The 23,320-nt window shown below is 37.6% G+C and overlaps 1 protein-coding gene across 7 annotated transcripts in view; it reads right to left on the bottom strand.

Annotated features, from left to right (window-relative positions):
- Nucleotides 1-23,320, bottom strand: part of CACNA2D1 (calcium voltage-gated channel auxiliary subunit alpha2delta 1) — a 457,573-nt gene that overhangs the window by 83,977 nt on the left and 350,276 nt on the right. For all 7 annotated transcript variants that reach the window (XM_053926392.2, XM_053926394.2, XM_053926393.2 and 4 more), the window contains exons 11-12: nt 5,730-5,888; nt 984-1,088 (exon numbers count right to left, since the gene is read on the bottom strand). In XM_053926392.2, the coding sequence (XP_053782367.1) occupies nt 984-1,088; nt 5,730-5,888 (264 nt within the window). The remainder of the gene's footprint in view (nt 1-983; nt 1,089-5,729; nt 5,889-23,320) is intronic.

Genomic DNA, 23,320 nt, shown 5'->3' with positions numbered 1-23,320 from the left:
TAGGGCTGTCAGAAAAAATAGTTACAGTTGATATTTTGTACCATATCGGCAGGTTCAGCCACGTTTCTCTATTGTACTGTCCTCTGCCGTCAAACAGACATTGAAACAAATATTTTCAACCTTGACACTCATCTTCACACTGTTTTCTTGTTGAAATAGTACACCTATGAAATGATTTGTCTAAAATCTTTTTTTGAAAGGAATTGGTTTTCAAATGAGGATGCAGGTTATGTTGCTGTATATTACTTTCTATAAATCTACAAAATAGTATCTGTGGATATAATCTTTTGCTTATAGGGAATTTTAACATTACTGTGTTAATCTTTAATAATTAAATAACATCATAAATTTATCTTAGAGAACCTTAAATTGTACCTATTTTCCATTCTCTTTTTGTTTCTCTCTTCCTATAGCATTTTCTTATACAGAATTTATGCAGAAGAACCAAGTAGGATTCTATAGTTCAAAATGATTTTATTAGTAAATTAGTCATAAGGTACTCCTGAATCTCATAAAGGTGTTATATTTAATGATTCTTTGATTCAGCCCTTGGTTTGTAATGCATGTCCTATACGACTGCCATCATCTATTTCTATCTATAATATACTAGAGTTTTATATTTTGTTTTTTTTTTGAAATCTGCACCTGAGGACATGCTTATTGATTTTAGAGGGAGGGGAGGGAGGGAAAGAGAGAGGGAGAGAAATCATTGTGAGAGAGAAATATCAATTGGTTGCCTCTTGTACCCATCCCAACCAAGGGCCAGGCACCGAACCTGCAACCTAGGCATGTGTCCTGACTAGGAATCGAACCAGCAACCTTTAGGTTTATGGGAGAATACTCCAACAAATTGAACAATACTCACCAGGGGTGCTCACTGGTATTTTTTATTAAGTATTTCCCCCACCTCCCCTCACTCACTATCTTTTTAAAAAAACACCTAAATTAAAATTAAAATTAAAATGCTGTAAAATTGCGCTTACTTTTTTGTCTTTATTGTATTTGGCAAATATCTCCTGGGCTCTCTCTTCTCCTCCATCCGTGAACAACATGATGATCTTATTGCAGTTAGCTCTGGAAACATTATACTGTAAAAAAAAAAAAAAAAGAAAAAATATATAATTCATAATAAAGACTAGAAAATATAAAGCATATGAAAGAGCATGAACAGATTGTAGGAAACGAGTAAAATATATGCCTGATATACATATTCTAAGAACTGGTTCCTGGATCAGGCCAGGCTCACCCCCACACAGAGCCTTCCCTTCAAGCCCCACCCCAGATGCCCAGTGGTCTCAGCTCCTTCAGGCCTTTGATCAAATGTCACCTGATCAGTGAGAACTTCCCTGAAAACTACGATTTAAATGTAATCTCCCTTCCAGGCTGTATTTTTCTTCACCACATTTTACACTCATGTATATGTATGTGTGTATATATATATATATATAGAGAGAGAGAGAGAGAGAGAGAGAGAGAGAGAGATAGACAGCTTGCGAGAGTGAGCATATTTTATTTGCTTGCTTATTGTTGGCTTCCCGTTATTGAATGTACTGTAAGTGTAAAGAGGACATTAAGTTTTGTCTGCTTTTGTTCACTGTTGTTTCCTTTCCTAGATAAGTGCCTAGAACATAATAACCTCTCAGTGGTTAATTGTAGATTTTAAATTAATTAATGGTTATGATGTCAACTTATACCAGAAACAAGCAATATTTATAAAAATTGTACGTACCCTTTCACATGTATTTTCAATCCATTTACAAACATTTTCCCCTCTTCCCTCCTTCATCCTACTTTACTCAGTTTACATTTCTGACACTGTAAACTACTAGTTGATCCCTAACACCCAATACTTTTTCATATCTTTGTAAATGTCCATACCTATTCTCAGAATATCCTCTCCTATTCTTTCTCAACCTGCCACACGTTCTAATCCTGAAAGACTCGAGTCTAATAATAAATCCTCTCAAACTTTCTTTAAAGTCCCAAGAGAGCTGAACGTGGGAGAACAATGGATTGGCATCAAAGAACCATGACAATAAACAATTGATTTAGAAATCTGGGCTGCTTTGAGGTCTGAAATTATACTATTTTACTATTGTAAAATGTGTTTCTGCAACAGTGTTGAGACTTTAATAATTACACTAATTTATGAATGCTCACCTTCTTTCAAAATGCCAACCCTCTGGTCAGCCCAGTGCTGTCAGTGGAGATATAATATAAACCTAATTTCAAATTTTGACTTTCCAATAGCCATGTTAAAGAAAGTAAGAAGAAATAGCTGAATTAATTCTAATAATACATTTTATTTAACCCAGTCATCCAAAAAGTTATCAAATATAAAGTCAATATAAAAATTCTTGAGATATTTTTTCTTTCATGATAAGTTTTCAAGTCTCCATGTGTATCTTATGCTTACAACAAACACATTCCAATTTGGACCAGGCACATTTTTGGTATTCAACAGGACACATGATCGTGGTTACCATATTGGATAGCATGGCCCTGATCTTTAAGTTACTAGTCTATATTTTTAAATCCTTAATTCTCCCATAGAGTTTAGGTTATTGGAGGTCTGTGCTCTATCTTATTTTTCAAGTAAGACAAACCCCATTTTCTGTTGTAAAAGCTAATAAGGACAACATTTTGCTTCACTGATAAAAAGGTCCAGTGTTACACAATCTCATCCCATTGACTAGGCCACTAGACCGTGGGCAGTGAGAGCTTCCATCCAAGCACGGTGGAAATACAAGCATTGACCAGTATAATTTGTCTCATTCAAACGCGTTCTTATATTTGAAAGTAACTGTCTGAAAATTTGACTATACAAAGCATTATGTATTTTATCATCAGAATACTTTTGTGGAAGGTGTTGAAATCCCTTAACTAAAATTAATTTCCCTGGTTTGCCTTTTGTATCTGTGCATTAAAAATGGGCAAAATAATATGCATCTAAAGGACTGTCTCATAAAAGGGATAAAGGAGGTAAAGTTTCTACCAGAAGACTTGGTTTCCTTTCGGAAGTCGCATACATACTCAACGCAAACAGCATTAGGTTAGCACACTGGGTCCTGCTGACCATTTGAATTTTGTATAAATAAAATAATAAAGACCTTTCCCAGGAGAGAAAAATGCACAAATGGAAATAAAATGTTTTGTTTTCAACATTTGTCCCAGGAGTAGCCTTCTCAGGACTTTTGATAAAGCAAAGTGCCTTACAGTGACTTTCCAGTGGATCTGCAATTAATTATCCAAAGAATCACAGAGGCACAATAGTTACACCTTACTGGCTTGTGACAAATTAAGTAAAAGAAAGAACTTGACTATTCCAATAAAATTGTAATTCAAGTTGTTAATTTACTTTAATATGCTATTTCATAAGCTGCTTTGTTGTATCTCTGCGTGGCCAGTGAAAAGGGCAGCATCTATCATATATACACTCAATCAAAATTTTCTGCTTCTCAAATATTTGGTAAAATTTCATGAACCGCTACCTGAAGAATAACTTAAATCATAATTTAAGGTTTGCTATGGGATAAATAATATGTCTAATTCTATCTGATACTTGCCTCAGTGACCTTAAAGGAAAACCTTGCAAGGACATACAAAAAGCAGGTAACGGCACTGGGTGGTACTGAGACGAGTGGATGTCTTTGAAAGAGAGAACAAAATATGCTCGAACTTTGAATAAGGCAGGCCATGACATTTGGGAAAATTATTTTAAAATGAAGAGAAGTAATACATAAGTAATACAAAGGTAATACATAAGTAATACAAAAGTAATACATGTGTGAAAAGCGGAACATGGAGATTTACATTAGGAATAACAGAAACATATAAAAAATTATTTACAATGGTGGTAAAGGCAGTACGAGAGGCCAATAGGAGCAAAACTATATTTGATCAGGAACTACTAATGAATCTGGGAGTTCACGTGGTCTCTAATGAGACTGCCCCTGGAATAGTACATTAAATGGAGACACCTTAGCATTTCACAACGGAAACATGAATGAAAGGGAAGGAAGTGAAGCAAATTAATGATACTGAGAAAAAAAAACTGCCAAGGTCTAGAAAACTCAATTATTGACTCAAGAGAAAATAATTTTTATTTTAAAAACTTATATTCTTTTTCCTACAGAAAGAATCTATCTAAATATAAGTCAATTATATTTGAATTTCAAAGTTTTAAGTTTCCACGTTTTTATTAATGAACATAAATCATTTAACAAGCATGCATTTTATGAATGATAACTTCCCTTGAAAACCTTTACATCTCCATCAGTGCTCCTGTATTGCTATGTCCCTGCCAAGCCAAACTGCCTGCAATTCTGACAATGTTCCACACGGTCTGGCCTGCTTCTGTGCCTTTGTCCATGTAGTTCTTTTTATGTGAATTGATTTGCCGTCTCTCAAATACCCTCTTAGATTCTACTCATTCCTCAAAATCCTGTTCTCATGGAAATGCCACATTTGCCTGAACTCCTTTGGGTAAGCTGAATCCCTCCTCCACACTGCCCCAGTAATACACTCTAAACGCCCCATAAGGGCCCTACCGCATTGTACTAGGGATGATGACTTAGTGTATTCTAGAACTCCTTAGGAGCAGTGGTCTTGATTATGTCTCCAATTCCAGCTCTAGCACCGGGACAGGAAATTGTGAGACACTTAACAAATATTGGCTGAATGAACAAATGAGTGAACCAACTAATCAGACATTTCAAAACCTGTTTAGAAGATTCACTCAGGGAACAACAAATTCAAATTTACAGAAAAGGCCACATGTAAGGGCTTATTCAGTGATTCGGCAAATACAATAGGAATTGTCTGCTGATGCTGCGCCAGCCACGTGCTAGTCGTTAGTTATAGTAATAATGATCTTGACTCCAGCATCAGCCCAACAGCTTGCATACACGTGAGGTTTGCTGGGTGTCGGATTCTGTGACCAACCATGTTCACAACCCTCTGATGAACACACCACGGTGACCTCCAGCGAAGAAACCCAGGTGCAGAGCCCTTAGGGTCCACGCTCTCACCCAGAGTGAAGATACTGTCTCTCAGAGATACAAAACTGAATGACGGCTCCTGCTCTTAAATAGTATGAAATGAAAAAGATGGTGCGGACATTTGATGATACAGTTCGGAGTGCGATGCCTGCCCTATTGTGCACTGGGCAGGAGGCATGCCAGAGTCCAGCGGTCTAACTAGAGATATGGGTGGGCGATCTGTTCAAGGGAATGTTCCCTGAGGAAGGAAATCCTGCCCTGGGCCCTACATTCCTATTCAACTTACTGTCTTCCATTTGCACCATTCGGTACATTTAGGGACAATTGAAATACCCCAACTAGATGTTTTCAGCAACCATCTGATGATTAAAAGCACAAGGCTGCAGACAAATACTGTGGTAATTTAGATAAGAAAAAAGAAATGATATTCTAAATATGCCAACTAAGTGTTAGGTGCTTATGCAAAATTAAATTATTACTATATGTATTTGAACATATTTTGAAAATACGATAGAAAAAAGATTTGAAAGGAAAGGAAAATATGCCTCTTGAATTTTGATTTAGAAATAAATATAATTCAGAGATTTCTATTGCCTGGACACATCTGCCTTCTGAACAATGAAAAACAGTGCTGTTATCTAACCCTAGATAGCACCGACTATCAGGATGATGAAATTAAGTTACTGCAATTCAGTAACAAAAGGAAAAGGGGGTGGTACCGATACTTACATTGAGCAGCTGTTCAAAAGCAAAGCTAAAGCCCTTCTTGTAATCTGTGATTCCTTTTGCTGTGATATTATTCACGGCATCTTTCAGTACTTTCTTATTTCTTACATTTGCTTGTACAAGGTGCTGAAAACAGCTTACATCCTGGGCATTGCTGTTAAACTGCAAAAGATAAAACAGTAAATATAGAAATGAACATTAAAATCAACCATGTAATTTTTGTTGAATGTACTATTTACACTTCTCAATCCCAATGCATTGCTTTCTCTTTAAAAAAATACAGAAAAGACTGGTAACAAAAGTGCACTAAGAACCAAATAGAGGTTTTCACCTAAGCCCCCAACTCACAGTGTAACTCTGAGCCTGTCACTTACCTCCTGCAGCCCATTTTCCCTGATTTTAAATTTGGGATTTGCGCTATACAGTCCCTTCCAGCTCTCAAATTTTATGAGCATTCAGACAAAAATGAATAAATACAATATATTAATAATCCAGAAATGATATGGTGATGGCTGTGCAGGATTCAAGGAGAAACTGAGTATTTTACTTGCCCCTCATAAGGAAAAGCTGGGTGGACAAATAGTACACTGAATTAAAGGAAGAGAAGTTTAATAATTTTAAAATTTGAGTGTAGAGTCTTCCTATGAGGGTTAAAACAAGAAAGCAATTTGAAAGTGTCAAGGACACCTCATGGCTTTTTGGAAATACCACTCTGGAGGTTCTACATAGAACTCAGTGGAATCTGGGAGGCAATCCAAGTGCAAGAGATCCCTGCAGAGGGTTGCTGTTGGTAAATGCTATGTCCCTGACCAACAACGAGGCTTACGAGAAGAGAGCATGAACTTCCTCCTTGCACCAAACTGGAAATTTCAGAATGATCACCAAAGCAATTTCACCAATCTCATAAAATATATTCACACAGTTTATTGGATATTTCCAAAAAGGTAAGAACAAGAGTACTGCAGTAAGATGCAGAATACTGAATGCATAGGATCTTATCATTTAATAACTTTGCTGTTTGTGTGAGTCCCTTGGGATCCTGGAGTTTGGACGGTCACATCTTCAAATCAAAAATAATAAAATCATTCTTGCTAGAAGATAGAGGGCTTGCCAGGTAAAGCCTGGAGATATTCTCAGATCAAAAACATATAATTAAATGATTTTAATACATGAATCACAAGCCAAAACACAAATTTTATAAGCAATTATATATTCTTATAAATATAATGCATCATTTTTTCCTCTGAAGATCACTGCAGTGTAATTATAAGGTGCACCACACTTTTCCTTAGTTCACTAAGCAACTAGCAGTCTGATATATGTCAAGAATTATAGCAGGTGATAGTTTTGTGCCTTTAGACATTATGTAAGCTGGACATGCATGTACACATATGGCTGTTTATATGCATGTAAACACATGGCATTTCCTATGAGCTGCATTTACTGTGTACTCTATAAATATTAACCATCCCTTTTGGTGAATGCCCTACAAGATTAGTGTTGTTATTATCCATGAAGACACTTAAGCATAGAGAAATTAAATAATTTGTCCAGAGTCACATAGCAAATAAATGACAGTCAGAATTCAGACTAGCGCTGAGGCAGAAGAGACTGAGATTCTAACTATTCCCGCACTGCCTCTCAATATATTAGCAAATTATGATTATTTCAAAAAAAGAAATAATATTTTGCTCTAGGATACAATATCAGGGGCATGAGTTGTAATCTTAATGGTGAGCACAGGGGAAATTTTCCTGAAAATGGCCTTTCCTGAGATCCCAGAGAAATGCTTCATTGAAGACTATGGAAGAAGAACATTCCAGGCAAATAGAACAACATACAAAAAGGCCCTGATATTGGAGGGTGGGAGAGCTTTTAGGGAAACATAAAAAATAGTTTAATTCAGTCACATATGAAGACAAATGATATAAAATGGCTCAGGGAAGGAGGAAGGGACAAGATCACGCAAGGTCTAATGGACATGCTGAAGAATTGGGATTATATTCTTTGTCTAACAGAAAGTCACAGAAAGATTTTAAGCTAAATTCAAAATAACATAATCTATAATTTTAAGAGACCACCTTAGCAATTCTTTGGGAAATGGATTTAAGGTGAGCAAAATTTAAAGGAGAGGAAATAATTAAAGGCTGTTGTGGTAACCAAGCAGAACATATCAATTGGCTTTGTTATTTCTACAAATGGTCCGAAAAGAAGGGATTCCGGGTCTATTTTGGAGGAAGAGTCAACAGGATGTGGTGGTGGGCTGGGTACGCGGTTGAGGAAGCGAGGGGTGTCCTGATGACTCCCTGGTTCGACCTGGGCAACTGGACGGTGAGGACTGGAGGAGGGACTCTGAGGACTAGAGGACTAGGGGAGAGGAGCACAGAGCTCTAGTGAGGGGGAGTTTTCAGTATAAGTGAGCCATGCAAATGGGGATATCAAGAAATCAGAACAGGTAAAGCATGAGGCTCAGAAGAAGTCTTGGGTAGAATTGAAAATAAATCCTTCAGCATAGATATTTGGTTTCACAAATACCATGCGAATTAAAAGTGAAGTAGGGGAGGAATCCTGGAGAAAACTAAGTCAAAGTTTCCATGGAGGCAAGAAAGAAGCAAGGTACTTGGACTGTCTTGGCTGATGAGAGAGGAAAAAAAGTCCTCAGAAAATGACATTGCAGAAAAGACAAAAAAGTCTCCAGAAGATGACATTGCAGTTCAGAGACAGAAAAGATGAGGACTCGCTAAGCTCATTCACGCTATCTACGCAGGCAGAACCCAGCGGAATGCATTGAAGAGCAATGGGAAATGATAACATGTGTCCAGGGTCACTTTCAATGCGCCTTGGCTGGGAAGCAGAGAAGAACAGGGTGGTACCTGTAAAGGTAAACCTGGGGTCAAAAAGAGGCTGCCTTAAAATGAATGGTCTCATCCTGGCTGGTATGGTTCAGTTGCTTGGAGCGATGTTGCATAAACTGAAAGGTCACAGGTTTGATTCCTGGTCAGGACACGTACCTAGGTTGTGGGTTTGGTTGGGGCGCATAGGAGAGGCAACCAATTGCTGTTTCTCTCACATCAAGTTTCTCTCATCTCTCTCCCTCCCTTCCCCTCTCTGTAAGATCAATAAGCATGGCCTTGGGCGAGGGTGAAAAAACAAATTAAAATGAAGGGTCACTAAAGCAAGAGAAAATTGATACTAAAGAACAAAGAAAGAAAAAGATACAGGAAACAGGAAAGAGGTGGAAAATAAAGTACTTGTGAAGGTGGGGAAGGACGGAATGCAGCTGGCATCTCTAAAATCAACCCCTGGAGGGAACATGTATGGGCCCCACTGTTCTAGGAAGGAAGAGGGGGCCTGAGTACCGGTGCTGGGGGGCGTAGATCTGGTGTTGAAAAGATGACAGTTACTATCTGTGCGTTTTTTCCCCAGTGAATATGCAGGCAAGGTCATCAGGATGAAGTAAGAAAGGAGATGTTTTGGAGAGAGTGAAGATTAAGTAGCAAGTAAAACTGTTCTGCACAGATAAATAATTTGAGTTCTTTCTTACTTTTACATTGAACATTACTTTCAGGTACATTATATATATCTATAGATCTATATAGATATCTATATATATCTATATAGATATAGATATAGATATAGATATATAGATATATATAGATATAGATATAGATATAGATATATAGATCCATAGATATATAGATATAGGATATAGATATATAGATATATAGGATATAGATATATATAGATATATATAGGAACAAAGCTCCAATATATTTTACTGTTTTGTGTAAATTTGAATGTTTAAAACGTAGTATCTTCTTATCCAAATCTAATTCCCACTGCCTATTTCATCACTTCCCATTCTTTGATCATGAGACACAGTCTTAATCTACATGTTCTGTTCTGAAAATAAAGGAATGTGAGAATTCCATGTTAGAAAGTAAAAAAAAAAGTTTACCAATGGATTAATAGCAAAATGTCTAACCTTAGAGAATTATTAGCTATGGTTATAGGAACTATGCTTAACTGATTTAGTTAAGCCATGAATCATGACAAAATTATGGTAAGCAGAAAATGAGCATTAAATAATATATTGACCTGAGTCTTCTGATTGGCCTTAACCTGCTTTTAACACAGAAAAGTGAAACATCTCATTAAGTCACTTTAACACAAACTGATTAAATGTAAATTCAATTCATTAAATACAGACTCAGTGGTGTATCGCAAATACTACAATTATATTCATAATAAAACTCATAAATAATGCAGAGAAAGAAATAACTTACAAAGTGTAAGTCCCTAGAGCAAATCTTAATTCTCCTAAGGAAAGGGATCATAAATTTTAAAAGTCTAAATTAGATAAGTACATATTTTAGACATCTGATATTCATCTGCTCTTAAACAGAAAATAAAACAGGTTTATTTTCATGAACTGAAATTGCAGTCTTTGTAACACTTGCCTAGATTTTATTTTATAAACCACATATTTAATATACAAACCACATATATATTAAAAACTATAGGGCAAACGTTTAACAACATAGCACTATAGCACTTTGAAACAGTACATAGTGAATAAAAATAAGAAGCTCTGCTTTTATTTCTATTAAGAAAATACGTGCCCTGGCTGGTGTGGTTCAGTGGATTGAGCACCAGCCTGTGAACCAAGGGGTCGCTGGTTCGGTTCCCAGCCAGGGCACATGCCTGGGTTGTGGGCCAGGTACCCCATAGGGGGCGCTCAAGAGGCAACCACACATTGATGTTTCTCTTCCTCTCCCTCTCCCTCCCTTCTCCTCTCTCTAAAAAAATAAATGAATAAAATATTTTTAAAAAAGAAGAGACGTCTTATAAAAATGTATTTTTAACTAACCCTGCAGAGTCAGAAATTCAAGCTAACATCACACTGATTCCTTTCCTGATCCCCCAATATTCAACCATGTAGGCTGAATTCTCCTAGAATTGCTGAGGAAAATCCCTGTGAGCGTGTGAGAGAGGAAAGTGTGTGGGGTGACGTGAGCGCCTGGTTAGAGTCATGAGGGACTTTGTAACTCTGCCCCAGCATGTGGATGTCCTTTCAGTGCCCCCTTCCCACATCCTGTGCCTCCTGCCTCCCGCACTCTGCCTCTCTGGACAGCTGGGTGTCCCACTTCACCGGACCTCGCTTCCTTGTGAAAGGCTTTCATGACCTTCCCTGACTAGGTCAAATCACATCATCATAAGCTCTCCTAAGCCTAGATTTATCTTTTTTATTGAACATATCACAGTTATAATTTCATATTTCTTTATATACTATCTTGACTGACTAGATTAGAAGCCTACGTGGTCAAAGAAAAGGGCCCTCCCACCACTGCACCCTCAGACTTGGCATATAACGTGTATGCCATTCATGTTTACTGAGTATATGCATGGAGTTTAAACAAATTAGAAGATGGTACAAAATGTTAATCAATAATCAAGCTGTAGACTTATTTGTGTAGAAACTGTATTTTAGCTGTGCAATATGTGTTTACACTTGTACATTCATAATACTGTCTTTTCCAATAGACAGTATTAAAATAGTCAAATGGGGATGCATGTAAAAGACCTAACATAAAGTCTGGCACACAGGAGACCACTCTTATCACTCAAAAATTATTTTAATATAAACATTGGTATACTCAATACCAAAATCAGAATGGATTCCTAGATGAATGAGATTCAGACAAATAAACAATATCTGCTTTAGTGAGCTTCAATTAAAGTTCACTAATGAGATGATACAAGTGTCCCTCAAACATTAGTTTAATGTTTAAAACATTCTCTGAGATAATCATGAAGAGTAAATTTCAAAGAACCGTCCTGTTAAATATCATAAGTACACAGAAATTAAAAGATACTCTAGGATCAAAACAAATGGTTAATATCGCAAATAAATTAACTTAAACACTTGGCTTTGTAAATGAAGCAGGGTGCAACCAAGAGGAGGGCCCCAAGAAGGGATTTGTAATGGGGTCCAGAACTCAAGGTGTCCAGGAAATATTAGAAATATATATATAGGATGTCCTCACCCCGATTAGTCTGAACTGGGGGGAAGCGACACATGGAACAGGGCCATTCAGAGCTGTTTTGGGTAGCAACAGCTTGCAGCTAAGCCCTGGCATGGTCATTTAACATATCTATAACCTTTAACTGTTTTCATAGATATGTTAAATAGCTGTCCCCATGCTTTGAGCCAGGGGGATGGGAGCAAATTCCACCCAAGATGGGACTGGGAAGCAACTCCCTCTGGTTACAGGGCCTGTGGGAGAGCTTGGAGATGATTGGCTCCATGCCATGGGGCCACACCTGCCCGGACTTACTATGGCAGCCCAGTAAAGCTGGAAGAATATGGGGATGCTGGCAGGTGTAACTAATTGTAGGAGGAGTCGGAAATGGGGCTGCAAAGGAAGATGGGCACTGGGATTTAAACCTAGGCGCGGCAGCCATAGAAGAAGAGGACCATGTGGTTTTGGAGTGCTTCTTTTTGCCACGTGGCTTAGGCAGCAGGAGAGACTTTGCCGGGGAGAAAAGGGGAGAAAGGACTCTTGCTGGTGGGCCATGAGAAGGTGCCACATGGCTCTGGATTAACTGGAGATTGCGGAAGCCACACAGCTGATGGGGCCGGGAGCCTGAACCATGGACTTCTACTTCTTTTCCTGAGATACGGTACCCCGGACTGGGCAGAGGGAGAGGGAAGGACTGTGCATCTGTGGGTATTCTGGAGGACTTTAGTAGCTTAATGAAGACATTAAGACATTACTCTAAGTTTGTGTAACTTTTAAATAAATAATTTCTTTCCTTTTCACCAGTCTCTGGCATTAAGAGACATCTTTCCTTTGGTGGCGGGCATTGCGAACCTAGCAGAGGTGTGTGCGTGGGGGGGAACCTCTAGAGACAGAAATGGGGGATCCTTCATGAAATAATTTATCGTGATCCACCCCCCGCCTGCTCTGTAACAAACACAGTATCTATTTCTGCTGTAATGTCCTCTGATGGATAAGAAACCATTCCACAAAATATTTCTGAGAGTGGCTCTGCTGCCCTGTGGGATACGAACAGTAAAGTGCTGGCTTTGTCCTGATATGTACCACAAGTCAAAGAAGCCCCAAGTTCCTAAAGACCAACCTTGTCCAGGAAGGGCACCGGTAACACACCTGCATGGAAAACCAAGTTTCCCTTTGAGAAGGTAGGTGGACTCAAGTAGTTTTGCCCTAAAGCATTAAGGATTAAAAAAAAAAATCCTGAAGGTAATATTCTTCCACTTAGAACTGCGGAGAAGGAAAAGTGGCCCATTTAATATGTATCTGACTACTCAGCATGCCTTTAATTTCCACCCCTTCACCTCATCCATGGATTCTTTTTTTTTTTCAGGCTTCAGATTTTTACTTTATTGAATTGTTGATTCAGTTTTGGGAAAGGTCTCCCTCTTTGCATATTGCTCTATTTTTACTTATTTATTATTTTTATTTTTTTTAATGTTTTTAAAATTTTTTATTCAGTTACAATTGTCCCATGATTCTAAACTCCTCTGAAGGCAGAATTACTTTAGGGTACTTTGTCATAAAACATTCTTCAATGGGCAAAATGAACATAATTTATATTTCCTTGGTTTTTGAAAAATTGTTCTATATCTAAATTATTCATTAGAACATGTTCTAATGATCTTTTCTCTCTTTTTTTGCATTTAAAAAAAATAGTGCAAAACTGTGGGCTCAAACTGTGCAGGTGATCAGCAAAAACAAAACCTTAAATCCAGAATGGCCTGCTATGGAACATGGGCATTTTTAAAAAATTAAAACGTATAAAGAAACTTCTTTATGTAATTTAACTAATTAATTTATATAACAAACTTAAATTAGATAAAATAATTAATTTGAATGAATTATCTCAGTTAAATAAATAATACAACTTGCATATGAAGTACAAATTATGGTATCAGAAGCTATCCACATTTTGGACACCAGAGGGCGATGCAGGAAAAAAATAAAAGGAAAGTGAACTCAAGCTATGATCTTCAAAATCTTGGTTAACTTTTATTCCCAATAAAAACACTTTTTATTTATTTTGAATTTTATATTTTTCATAATACATTTAGAAACTAGAAAATATTATAAGAAACAAAATTGTTATCCTAAAACCCTGAGAAAATGGTTTGGTAACACTTACCATACACATACGTACGTATTCCCAGTTAAGAATGATTTTAAGGTTGTTAACCTATTGCCAAGTTACGTTCCAGAAATTTTTAGTCAATTTACAAGCTATGTGTAACAACCTTATTTCACTGTAATAAGCACTTAATACTTTTATCACTAAATTATAAGTAAAAATAGTAATTCAATATTTTAATTAATTGAATTTATTTGATGGCTAAAAAGTAAAAATTGTCTCATATATTAATTTTCATATAATCTTGTGAATTGTAAGTCCTATTTTTTTCCATTTTGTTGATCAGCTTACGATTTTAACATATTCCTTAGGATTTCTTAAAATAATTTGATGCTTAGAACACTATCTGCCAATGAAGTAAATATTCATTTACAGTCCTTACAAATATTTGATGATTTTGTTTGCTTGTTTTACATTTTGGTGTTTAGTCAAGTTGGAATTTACTTTCCCCATTAGTACGAGGTGGCAATTACATGTTTTTCTTTTCAAATAGCCAATTTTTTACTGAAAATTTATTGGTTCATGATCCATTCTTAACAATCCATTAAGACTTGAGATACATCTAGAATTTTATCCCTTTGTTCTTTCCATTATGTCACCAAGTTTTTACTTTTTAATATTAATAATAAAAATATTAGCCAGCATATACTGAGAATCATAATTACGCCAAGCTAAGCACTTTACATGGATCAATTCAATGAACCTTCACCAAGCTTATGTTTTCAGTTTTAATATGGTTTCCACTATACAGCTGGGGAAATGAGGCTTCGAGTCACAGAGCACCCAAGAGTCGGAGCCTTGCTTATAACCCAGACACCTGACACACTCCTGTCTCTGGTGTCTAATCACTTTCAGTGTCTACCAGAAGAGTAAGCTGCCACACCCTGTCACGTCACTTTCTTCTCCACTGTCTTCTTACTGAGCTTTGGAACTATCTTTTTTTTATCAAATTAATATTGCATTTACCAATAAACTTGAGAAAACCTGACATCTTCACAGGACTCAGCTTTTCATTCCAGGAAGAATTATTCATTAATTCTTCATTTATAATTGTATCTCCATTTCAACTCTTTTACATATGAGGTCTGTACAGAAGGTATCCGTCCATGTAATGTGAAAAATAGAAACATTTATTGAAGAAGATACAAGATACAAGAAACATTATACACAGGGCGATGATGCTTCAGTGCCCTTCAAAGTAGGCACCTTGGGACCTCACACAGTTCTCCCAATTGCCATCAGCTGCCCTGTTGTATTTTCCTGAATTTCACTGACAGTCTGAAATCTCTTTCCCTTCAAAGGTGATTTCAGTTTTGGGACAAGCCAGAAATCGCAGGGCGCCGAACTAGGGCTGTTGGGGAGCTGAGTCACCTGGGTGATTTGATGTTTTGCCAAAAATCTCTGTACAAGACGTGAAGCATGAGTGGGTACATTGTTGTGATGAAGCAGCCAATCACGAGTTGCCCATAGCTGCAGCCTTCTGAATCATCTGGATAGTGTCCATGGAGAAATGTTCAAATTCAACACAAAATTTAATGCCGATTCATTGCTCTACTCAGTCATTTTGAATGTGATGGCCACAGAGTACATATGCTTACTCAGTGGCGTCTATCACCCCTACTAACTAGAACACTGAAGTCGTCATTGTTCACACATGCACGTTCCAATTCACTCTCCTTGGCTGCCAGGTAACATCGATTTCAGGAAAACCATTCTTGTTATATTAACAATGGCTGGACTTTTCCCGGACAGAGCTCGTATATCTCACATGTTCTTCCTTTTTTTAAAGATTCAGGTCCTAAATATATTATTAAAAGTACTACTAGACAATCAAAATTACAACTAAATTAAAGAATATCCACCACTCAGAACAGTCAGAAATCAAGTTGAATGGAAGTCTGACAACTACAGAATTAAAGACATCACATCTAACCAGACTGGTAGGAGGGGTGGAGACATGGGATGGGCTGGTCCCACACCCATGTGTCATGGATAAAAATTCACTAGGGATATCTTAGGAGCAAAGAGTCCCAGCCCCACATCAGGCCCCCCTACCCTGGTGCCAGTGCCAGGAAGATAAGTCCCCATAACTTCTGGCTGAGAAAAACCAGCAGGGATTGAGTCAGTAGAAGAAATTTCTTGAGTCCCAAGTAGTTCCTCTTAAAGAACCTAGACACGTACTTAGACTCACTCCCTTTGAGCTCCAGCATCAGGGTAGCAGCTTGAAAGGTACCAGAGGCATAGAGGGAAGTACTGAAGTGTCTGGCATCAAGGGGAGAGCTGGAGGACGGCTTTCTCCCAGACAGAAAGGCAGGCAGAGCCACCAAGCCGAAGGTGGATGCCAAATCTGAGACTCCATCACTGTTTGTCCCGCCCTGGAGATCCCCAGAGAGTCTATCCCAACAAACTTACAGCCGTTACCAGTAGTGTTGCCATATGAATGGTTGGTCTTGGTTCACAGTTCACAACTTCCTAAATCCTTTCAAACAAGCAACAGCTGGCCTCAGTGAACCCCAACACAAGTACTTCTTGCTAAGGGGCCCCAGTCTCGGCACTAGCAGCAGCCAGCCTAGATTCACAGCTTGGCTTCACCAGGAATCTGTAAGCCCCAGAACAAGTAGCAGCCATCTCAGATTGCAATATAGCTCAGGAAGAGTGGCCCTAGGCACAAAACATAGTTGTGGGTTGACCTTGGCCTGCACCGCCCGGGGAAACCCCAGGGCCTGTGTGCCCAGTGGACAGCTACAGACCATGTCAGAGAACCTCCACCCTGCCCCTGCACAGCTGATGCTCCATGGAGGGCAGAGGTTGGTGGTCAGTAATCACAGCCAGTCCTTGCAACTGAATGGCTTGGTTAAATCCCTCCCATTGACCTGTAACAGCAATCAAGACTCAACTACAAGAGGAGCGAGTACTCAGACCACATGAAGGGCACATCTTGAGTACCCAGCCTGGGTGATAGGGAAGGCTGTACCACTGGACCCTACAGGACATCTACTACATTAGGCCATCATACCAAGACAGAGTCATAGCAGCTCTATCTGATAGAGAAACAAACACAAAGAGGTTGCCAAAATGAGGAGAAAAAAACATGGCCCAAATGAAAGAACAGATCAAAACCCCAGGAAAAGACTAAACAAAATGGAGGTAAGCAACCAACCAGATGCAGAGCTCAAAACACTAGTTATAACAATGGTCAAGAAACTTAGTGAGGACCACAACAGCATAAATATATGATCCAGTCAGAAACAAAGGATACATTCACTGAAATAAAGAACAATTTACAGGGAAACGAGTAGAGTGAATGAAGACAAGAATCAAATCAATGATTTGGAACATAAGGAAGCAAAAAACAACCAATCAGCACAAGAAGAAAAAAGAATCCAAAAAAAATGAAGATAATGCAAGCAGCCTCGGGGACAACTTCAAGCATTTCAACATTCATATCATAGGAATGCCAGAAGAAGAGAAAGAGCTAAAAATTGGAAATCTGTTTGAAAAAACAATGAAAGAAAACTTCCCTAATTTGGTGAAGGAGATAGATATGTCAGTCCAGGAAGCACAGAGTCCCAGAAAAGATGGATGCAAAGAGGTCCACTCCCAGACATATCATCATTAAAATGCCAAAGCTTAAAGATAAAGAGAGAATCTTAAAAGCAGCAAGAGAAAGGCAGTTAGTGTCCTATGGGGGAGTGCCCATAAGACTGTCAACTGATTTCTCAAAAGAACCTTTGCAGGCTAGAAGAGATTGGTCAAAAATATTCAAAGTTATGAAAATCAGGGACCTACAGCCAAGATTGTTCTACTCAGCAAAGATATTATTTAGAATTGAAGGGCAGATAAAGAGCTTCCCATAAAAGAAAAAACAAAGGAAGTTCATCATCACCAAACCATTATTATATGAAATGTTAACGGGACTTCTTTAAAAATATATATCAAAACTATGAACAATAAAATGACAATAAATACATACCTCTCAAAAATTGAATCTGAAAAACAAACTAAGCAAAGAAGAACAGAGATAGAATCATGGAGACAGAAAGCATTTAGATGGTGGCAAGATGGGAGAGGATGTAGGTGAATGGGTGAAGGGTGAGGAGATTAAGTACAAATAGGTAGTTACAGAACAGCCATGGGGATGTAAAGTACAGTATAGGAAATGGAGCAGCCAAACGACTTATACACATGACCCATGGACATGAACAATGGTGTGGGGATTGCCTGAGGGACTGGGGGGCGATGGGTGGAGGGGGGCAAAGAGGGAAACTCTGGGACAACTGTAATAGCATAATCAATAAAATATAATTAAACAAAATAAAAATAAAAGTACTACTAGGTAATTCATGGGTTTTCCTAATGTTGTAAATTTGATTTTCATTTCTATTATTAATCTCTGTTCAGAGAAAAGCAGAAGGTGTGGTCATCCACTGTTAGAGACACCAGGAAAATCGCTGCTAGCGGCACTTGGTGACTTGAACAATCCTGTACTCAAAATAGTATCGCCGTCCCTTGACACTGGATGCTCGTCTGTGGTATCTTGAGTCTACTGTACAAAAACATCAATTTTGCTAAAAAAGAAAACTTTCCAATTTTTAAATTCAATTTAGGAAAACCACATCTAGGCCAGGTGCTGCCACTAATAAGCATCAGTGGCCACAACTGATTCAATTATCTCTTCTGACCTTTAGGTTTCTCCTTTCTGAAATAAAAGGGAAAGCCCCTCAAATCCTAAAATCAGATCATTTAGATCTGGTAGTTTTAACTATCAGAAAACAGTATATAAATAAGTAGGAATAATAAATTCTGTATATGTCAAAAATGTCAACAATAAAATAGTAAAGATATTGACAGCATTATCAATACAAATTTGTTTGCCTATAATTATAAACCATTGTCCATAAAAATTTTGAGATGTTTTCATTTTTAAACAATTTTTTTCAATTAACTTGAATTATAACATAGCCCAAATCCAGTCTACTGAACCATGTGAAACAGTGAGTACATTTCTGCATGAGTCCCAAGTGTCACCTTAATATATTCTATTTGCATTTGATACTGAAAACGTTTAAACCTTTAATTATATGCCTTTAAAAGAATGCCAAGCAATTGAAAGTGTGCTATTCTCTTAGTCTTTTGCTTTAAAAGTAATTTCTATTTAGATTCCTCACTTATCTTTACATGATGTTTATGTTTCTCAATCATCTTTAAATCAACCACTGTGCAATCCTGACTTCACACCTCTCCTCCAGCCAGAAATATGGGCAGGCTTTTCTCCATCATTCTTAAAATATAATAATCATATGAGTATTATTTCTGTTACAAATATTTTTTCATGTCCCTGTGGAAATCCAGATACCAGCTTCCAAAGATGAAGTTGTAATAAAATGACCAAATGTTCACATACTCTTTCTTCTCTTCCTCTTTACCAAGACTGTGATGCAGAGCTGGCCAATCTGTTTAATATTTTTATGGTACTTACAGCTAATTACTTGGAACATCTTCCCTAGTTGAAAAAGAGCAGTTGAGGTGATGCCTGATTTGGCTAAACAACTACTGTGTTTGCTGATTCAGAGATATTGCAACACTGATAATATATGTGAAGACGACTCCGGTCATTTAAAAACACAACGATATATACTCACTGATTGAAATTTGTTATAAAATTCTGATATATATGTAGCACTTTTTTTCCCCTGCATGGTTATGATTGAAAAAGAAGTAGAGTCATTTCAAAAAGGAGCATTATGTGCCTTGTAATGTTCTATATAAAGTAATATTTGAGCAAAACAGTGTCTCTACATTCAAGGAAACATCCATTATTGGCAAAAAAGGAAGTAAACAGATATATTAAATAAACAAAACACACACACACACTATCAGGTCGAGAGAAATGCTATAAAGAAAAGTGGAGTAAGAAAAAGTGATAGGCGATAATTGACGTGATCGATTAAGTAAAGCTGGAAAGCTGTGGGAGCTAGGGTCATTGAGGAGGGTGTATCTGAGTAGGAAGCATTTGGGCAACGACATGAGAAAAGCTGGGGGATAAGCATGCTGCTATCTAGACTAGGAAGCATCAAAACTCAGGGTAAACAGAAGTGATGACTAACCTGTGAGTCTCTATAAAACATGCACCTAACAAAAGAGAATGATCTGTTTTTAAAGCTAGGTTATTGACATTACCAGTGAGTTCTTTTAAACATAAAATAGCATCTGGGATCAATAGAAAATGACCAGCAGAAGCTGAAGGAATTATATTCAACCTCAGTTCCACTGAGATCAAACAAATGAGTAAACTAGGTCTGTCCAGAAAAAGTCCAGCCATTGTTAATATAATGAGAACAGTTTGAGCAACATCAATGGAACCTGGCAGCCAAGGAGAGTGGACTGGAATGCGTATGTGTGAACAATGACGACTTCACTGTACTAGTCAGTGGGGGCGTTAGACACCATTGAGTGAGCATGTGTACTGTGTGGCTGTCACATTCAAAACGACTGAGCGAGTAGAGCAACGAATCTGCAATGAATCTTAAATTTTGCATTAAGCTTGAGCATTCCTCCACAGAAACTATTCAGTTGACTCAGAAGGCCGCAGCTGTGGGCAACTGGTGATTCCCAGCTTCATCATGACAACGTGCCTGCTCATACATCACATCTCATGCAGAGTTTTTGGTGAAACATCAATTCACCTAGATGACTCAGCCCCCCTATAGCCCAGATTTGGGACCCTGGGACTTCTGGCTTTTCCCAAAACTGAAATCACCTTTGAAAGGGAAGAGATTTCAGACCATCAATGAGATTCAGGAAAAAAGGATGGGACAGCTGATGGCAATTGGGAGAACTGTGTGAGGTTCCAAGGTGCCTACTTTGAAGGGAACTGAGGTGTCTCTGTCCTATGTAGAGTGTTTCTTGTATCTTGTATCTTCTTCAATAAATGCCCCTATTTTTTCATAGTACATGGCTGTATACTTTCTGGACAGGCCTCTTGTGTGTATGTATTTGAAATATATATTCAAAAAACTTGGAATATGATGTAGCATAAATTAATAAACATAATAAATACAAACATACCTAGAGAGAGCATAGGGTTAAGCAGGAGAGATTTCATGAGGAGAGAAAAAAAATTTTGGAATCTGTTTTAAAGGGTACAATAAGCATGCATCATCTAACAAAACACTAGAAAAGAGTGAATTGTAGGAAGAAGAAAATGCCAATATTTGTACCTGAAATTCATAAGATAACATGAAAACTGTCACTATGACAAAGCCCCTCACAATGGAACATACTACAAAAAGATTTTCATGTGTTAGTGTGTGTCTTCAAGCTCTAGGGTAGACATCAAAATTCTTAAAATGCTTTTTTAGTCCCTTAAGAATTCCCTGAAATGGGATTTTGCTACTCAAAATTTAAGGTAAAATCTATGCATTTACTAAAAAGTACCTTAGAACCATTTTATATTTTAAATTCTTTTGACATTAAACCTGCTAAATAATTAGAAGCAAATATGATAGTTTAATTTACTAAAATAATTGTGAGCAACTCTGCTAAAGCTATATAGTTCAGGTCAGCCCTAGCCCATTTCTTTGCTTTTACACAAAACTAAATGAATAAAGGTAATTTGGAAAATTTTACTGACTCGTCATGACTCATGTGTGCTTACTGGACAAGGAGTCTTTTCCTAGTCCTTCAAGCCCCCAGAAAGTAAGTAAGTAACTTTTATTTTTAAAAACAATAGCTTAGTTTTAAAAGTATTCCCTCTGCCTCGCCATAAATATCTCTTTGCTATTACTAACACTACAAAGTGCAACTAATTTTTAAGTACCAAAAGGCACCATATAATTAATGGAAAAAATATTTATCATGCTTGTCAACACCTTCTTATATACTCTCCTTTTACTTGCAAAGCGACTAAGTTATCCTCTGGCAATCTCTCTCTCTCTCTTTTTTTGTTAACTAAATGACCTTGACTACTTGTCCTGTTATTATAATCCCTAAATTTGTCCTTTATTTCAGTCTTTCCTTCACAGTCTATAATTTAGTGTGTAATTTAAATGAAAAAAATTTAAAAAGCTCCCATATTTACTTTAAAAAGAATATGAAAGATAGAGCTTCAGTGTTTTTAATACTTAATTTTACTCCTTCTCCTTGTTTTTTAATACCACCCTCCAACAAATGGCTACAAAATAAAAACATGCATAAATATTCATTGCAGTGACAATTCTATGAAGTACCAAGATACTAAAATCTAAATCAGTATCATGATTATTTATAGAAGCCCCAGACAGATGCCCACTGGACTTTGCAAAATGTGCTCCCTAGTGCACCTGGATTCCCTGGTTTCCTCATTGCTGCGGAATTACTTGGGAGGCTTGCTAAAGGCAGGGACTAGATCCTTAGACCTGGGTGGAGTTTGAGATTCTGCAGTTCTCACCAGCTGCGAGGTGCTGCTCATGCAGCTGAGCCACAGCCCCACTTTAAGTAGCAAGGGTGTAAACTATAATATACTCATCTGTTGACGTAAATGGGATACGAATCAACATAAAGTTCTCCTGAAATCTAAATGGATGACTATTTTATAAAACATGAAATAACTCACTTAGAATTCATTGGTCAGAAAACTGTATTGTCATGCCAAATATTTTTTACTTGAGCACTGGCAAAAAGAGGGCATGGTTTGGAAGGGCATAAAAATAACTTTTAAATTTAAATGCTGCAATAACTTAAAACAGTGCTCATTATCACATGCAGAAAAGTTCCTAAACTAAGAAAGCCATTAGGCATATTTTAGAAGGAAAACTAAAAATTAAATCTCATAGGAAAAGGAACAATCCAAATCATGTCTTTCTTGCAGATACAGTGCAAATCCATATGTAAACAACTTCCACTCTGACATTAGTTGGTGTTAAACTGCCAGGAAGAACTGGCAAGTGGCTGAGATTTCATCCTACTTGCAAGCTACGGAGTTAGCCTCCTACAGTTTCAGAGATACTAGCAAAAAAAATACAAGTCTTCTGGCCAGAGACAAAAGGCAGTAGCCAGAGTGAGATCTGCAGGGTCCGCGGAGTAACATCTGCTTGAGTGTGGTTGGTAGGGAATGTGAATGTTCCACATGAGATGGACAGCGATTTGAACATTTCACCTAAAATGTCACATCGTGTGCTTGAGTGTGATATTGTTATGTTAGAGAAGTGCATGCTTATGATTTTGTAACAAAATATTTATTACAAAGCTTTATTTGTGCCAGACTGTATTTGCACCCAAATCCCAGTTCCCACAGGGGGACAAGAGAAGGGCCAGAAGTCATCTGCACCGGCCGTAGGCATGTTTCAGGCAAGAAATCCCAAGATGAGGAAGCCCCTGATCCTGACCAGAGAGAGACCACATCTTTTTTCTCTTTAATCCTCACCTGA

This window comes from Desmodus rotundus, chromosome 6 (assembly GCF_022682495.2).
Source record: "Desmodus rotundus isolate HL8 chromosome 6, HLdesRot8A.1, whole genome shotgun sequence".
Lineage (NCBI taxonomy): Eukaryota > Metazoa > Chordata > Mammalia > Chiroptera > Phyllostomidae > Desmodus > Desmodus rotundus.
This window is presented reverse-complemented; position numbering and strand designations above follow the sequence as displayed.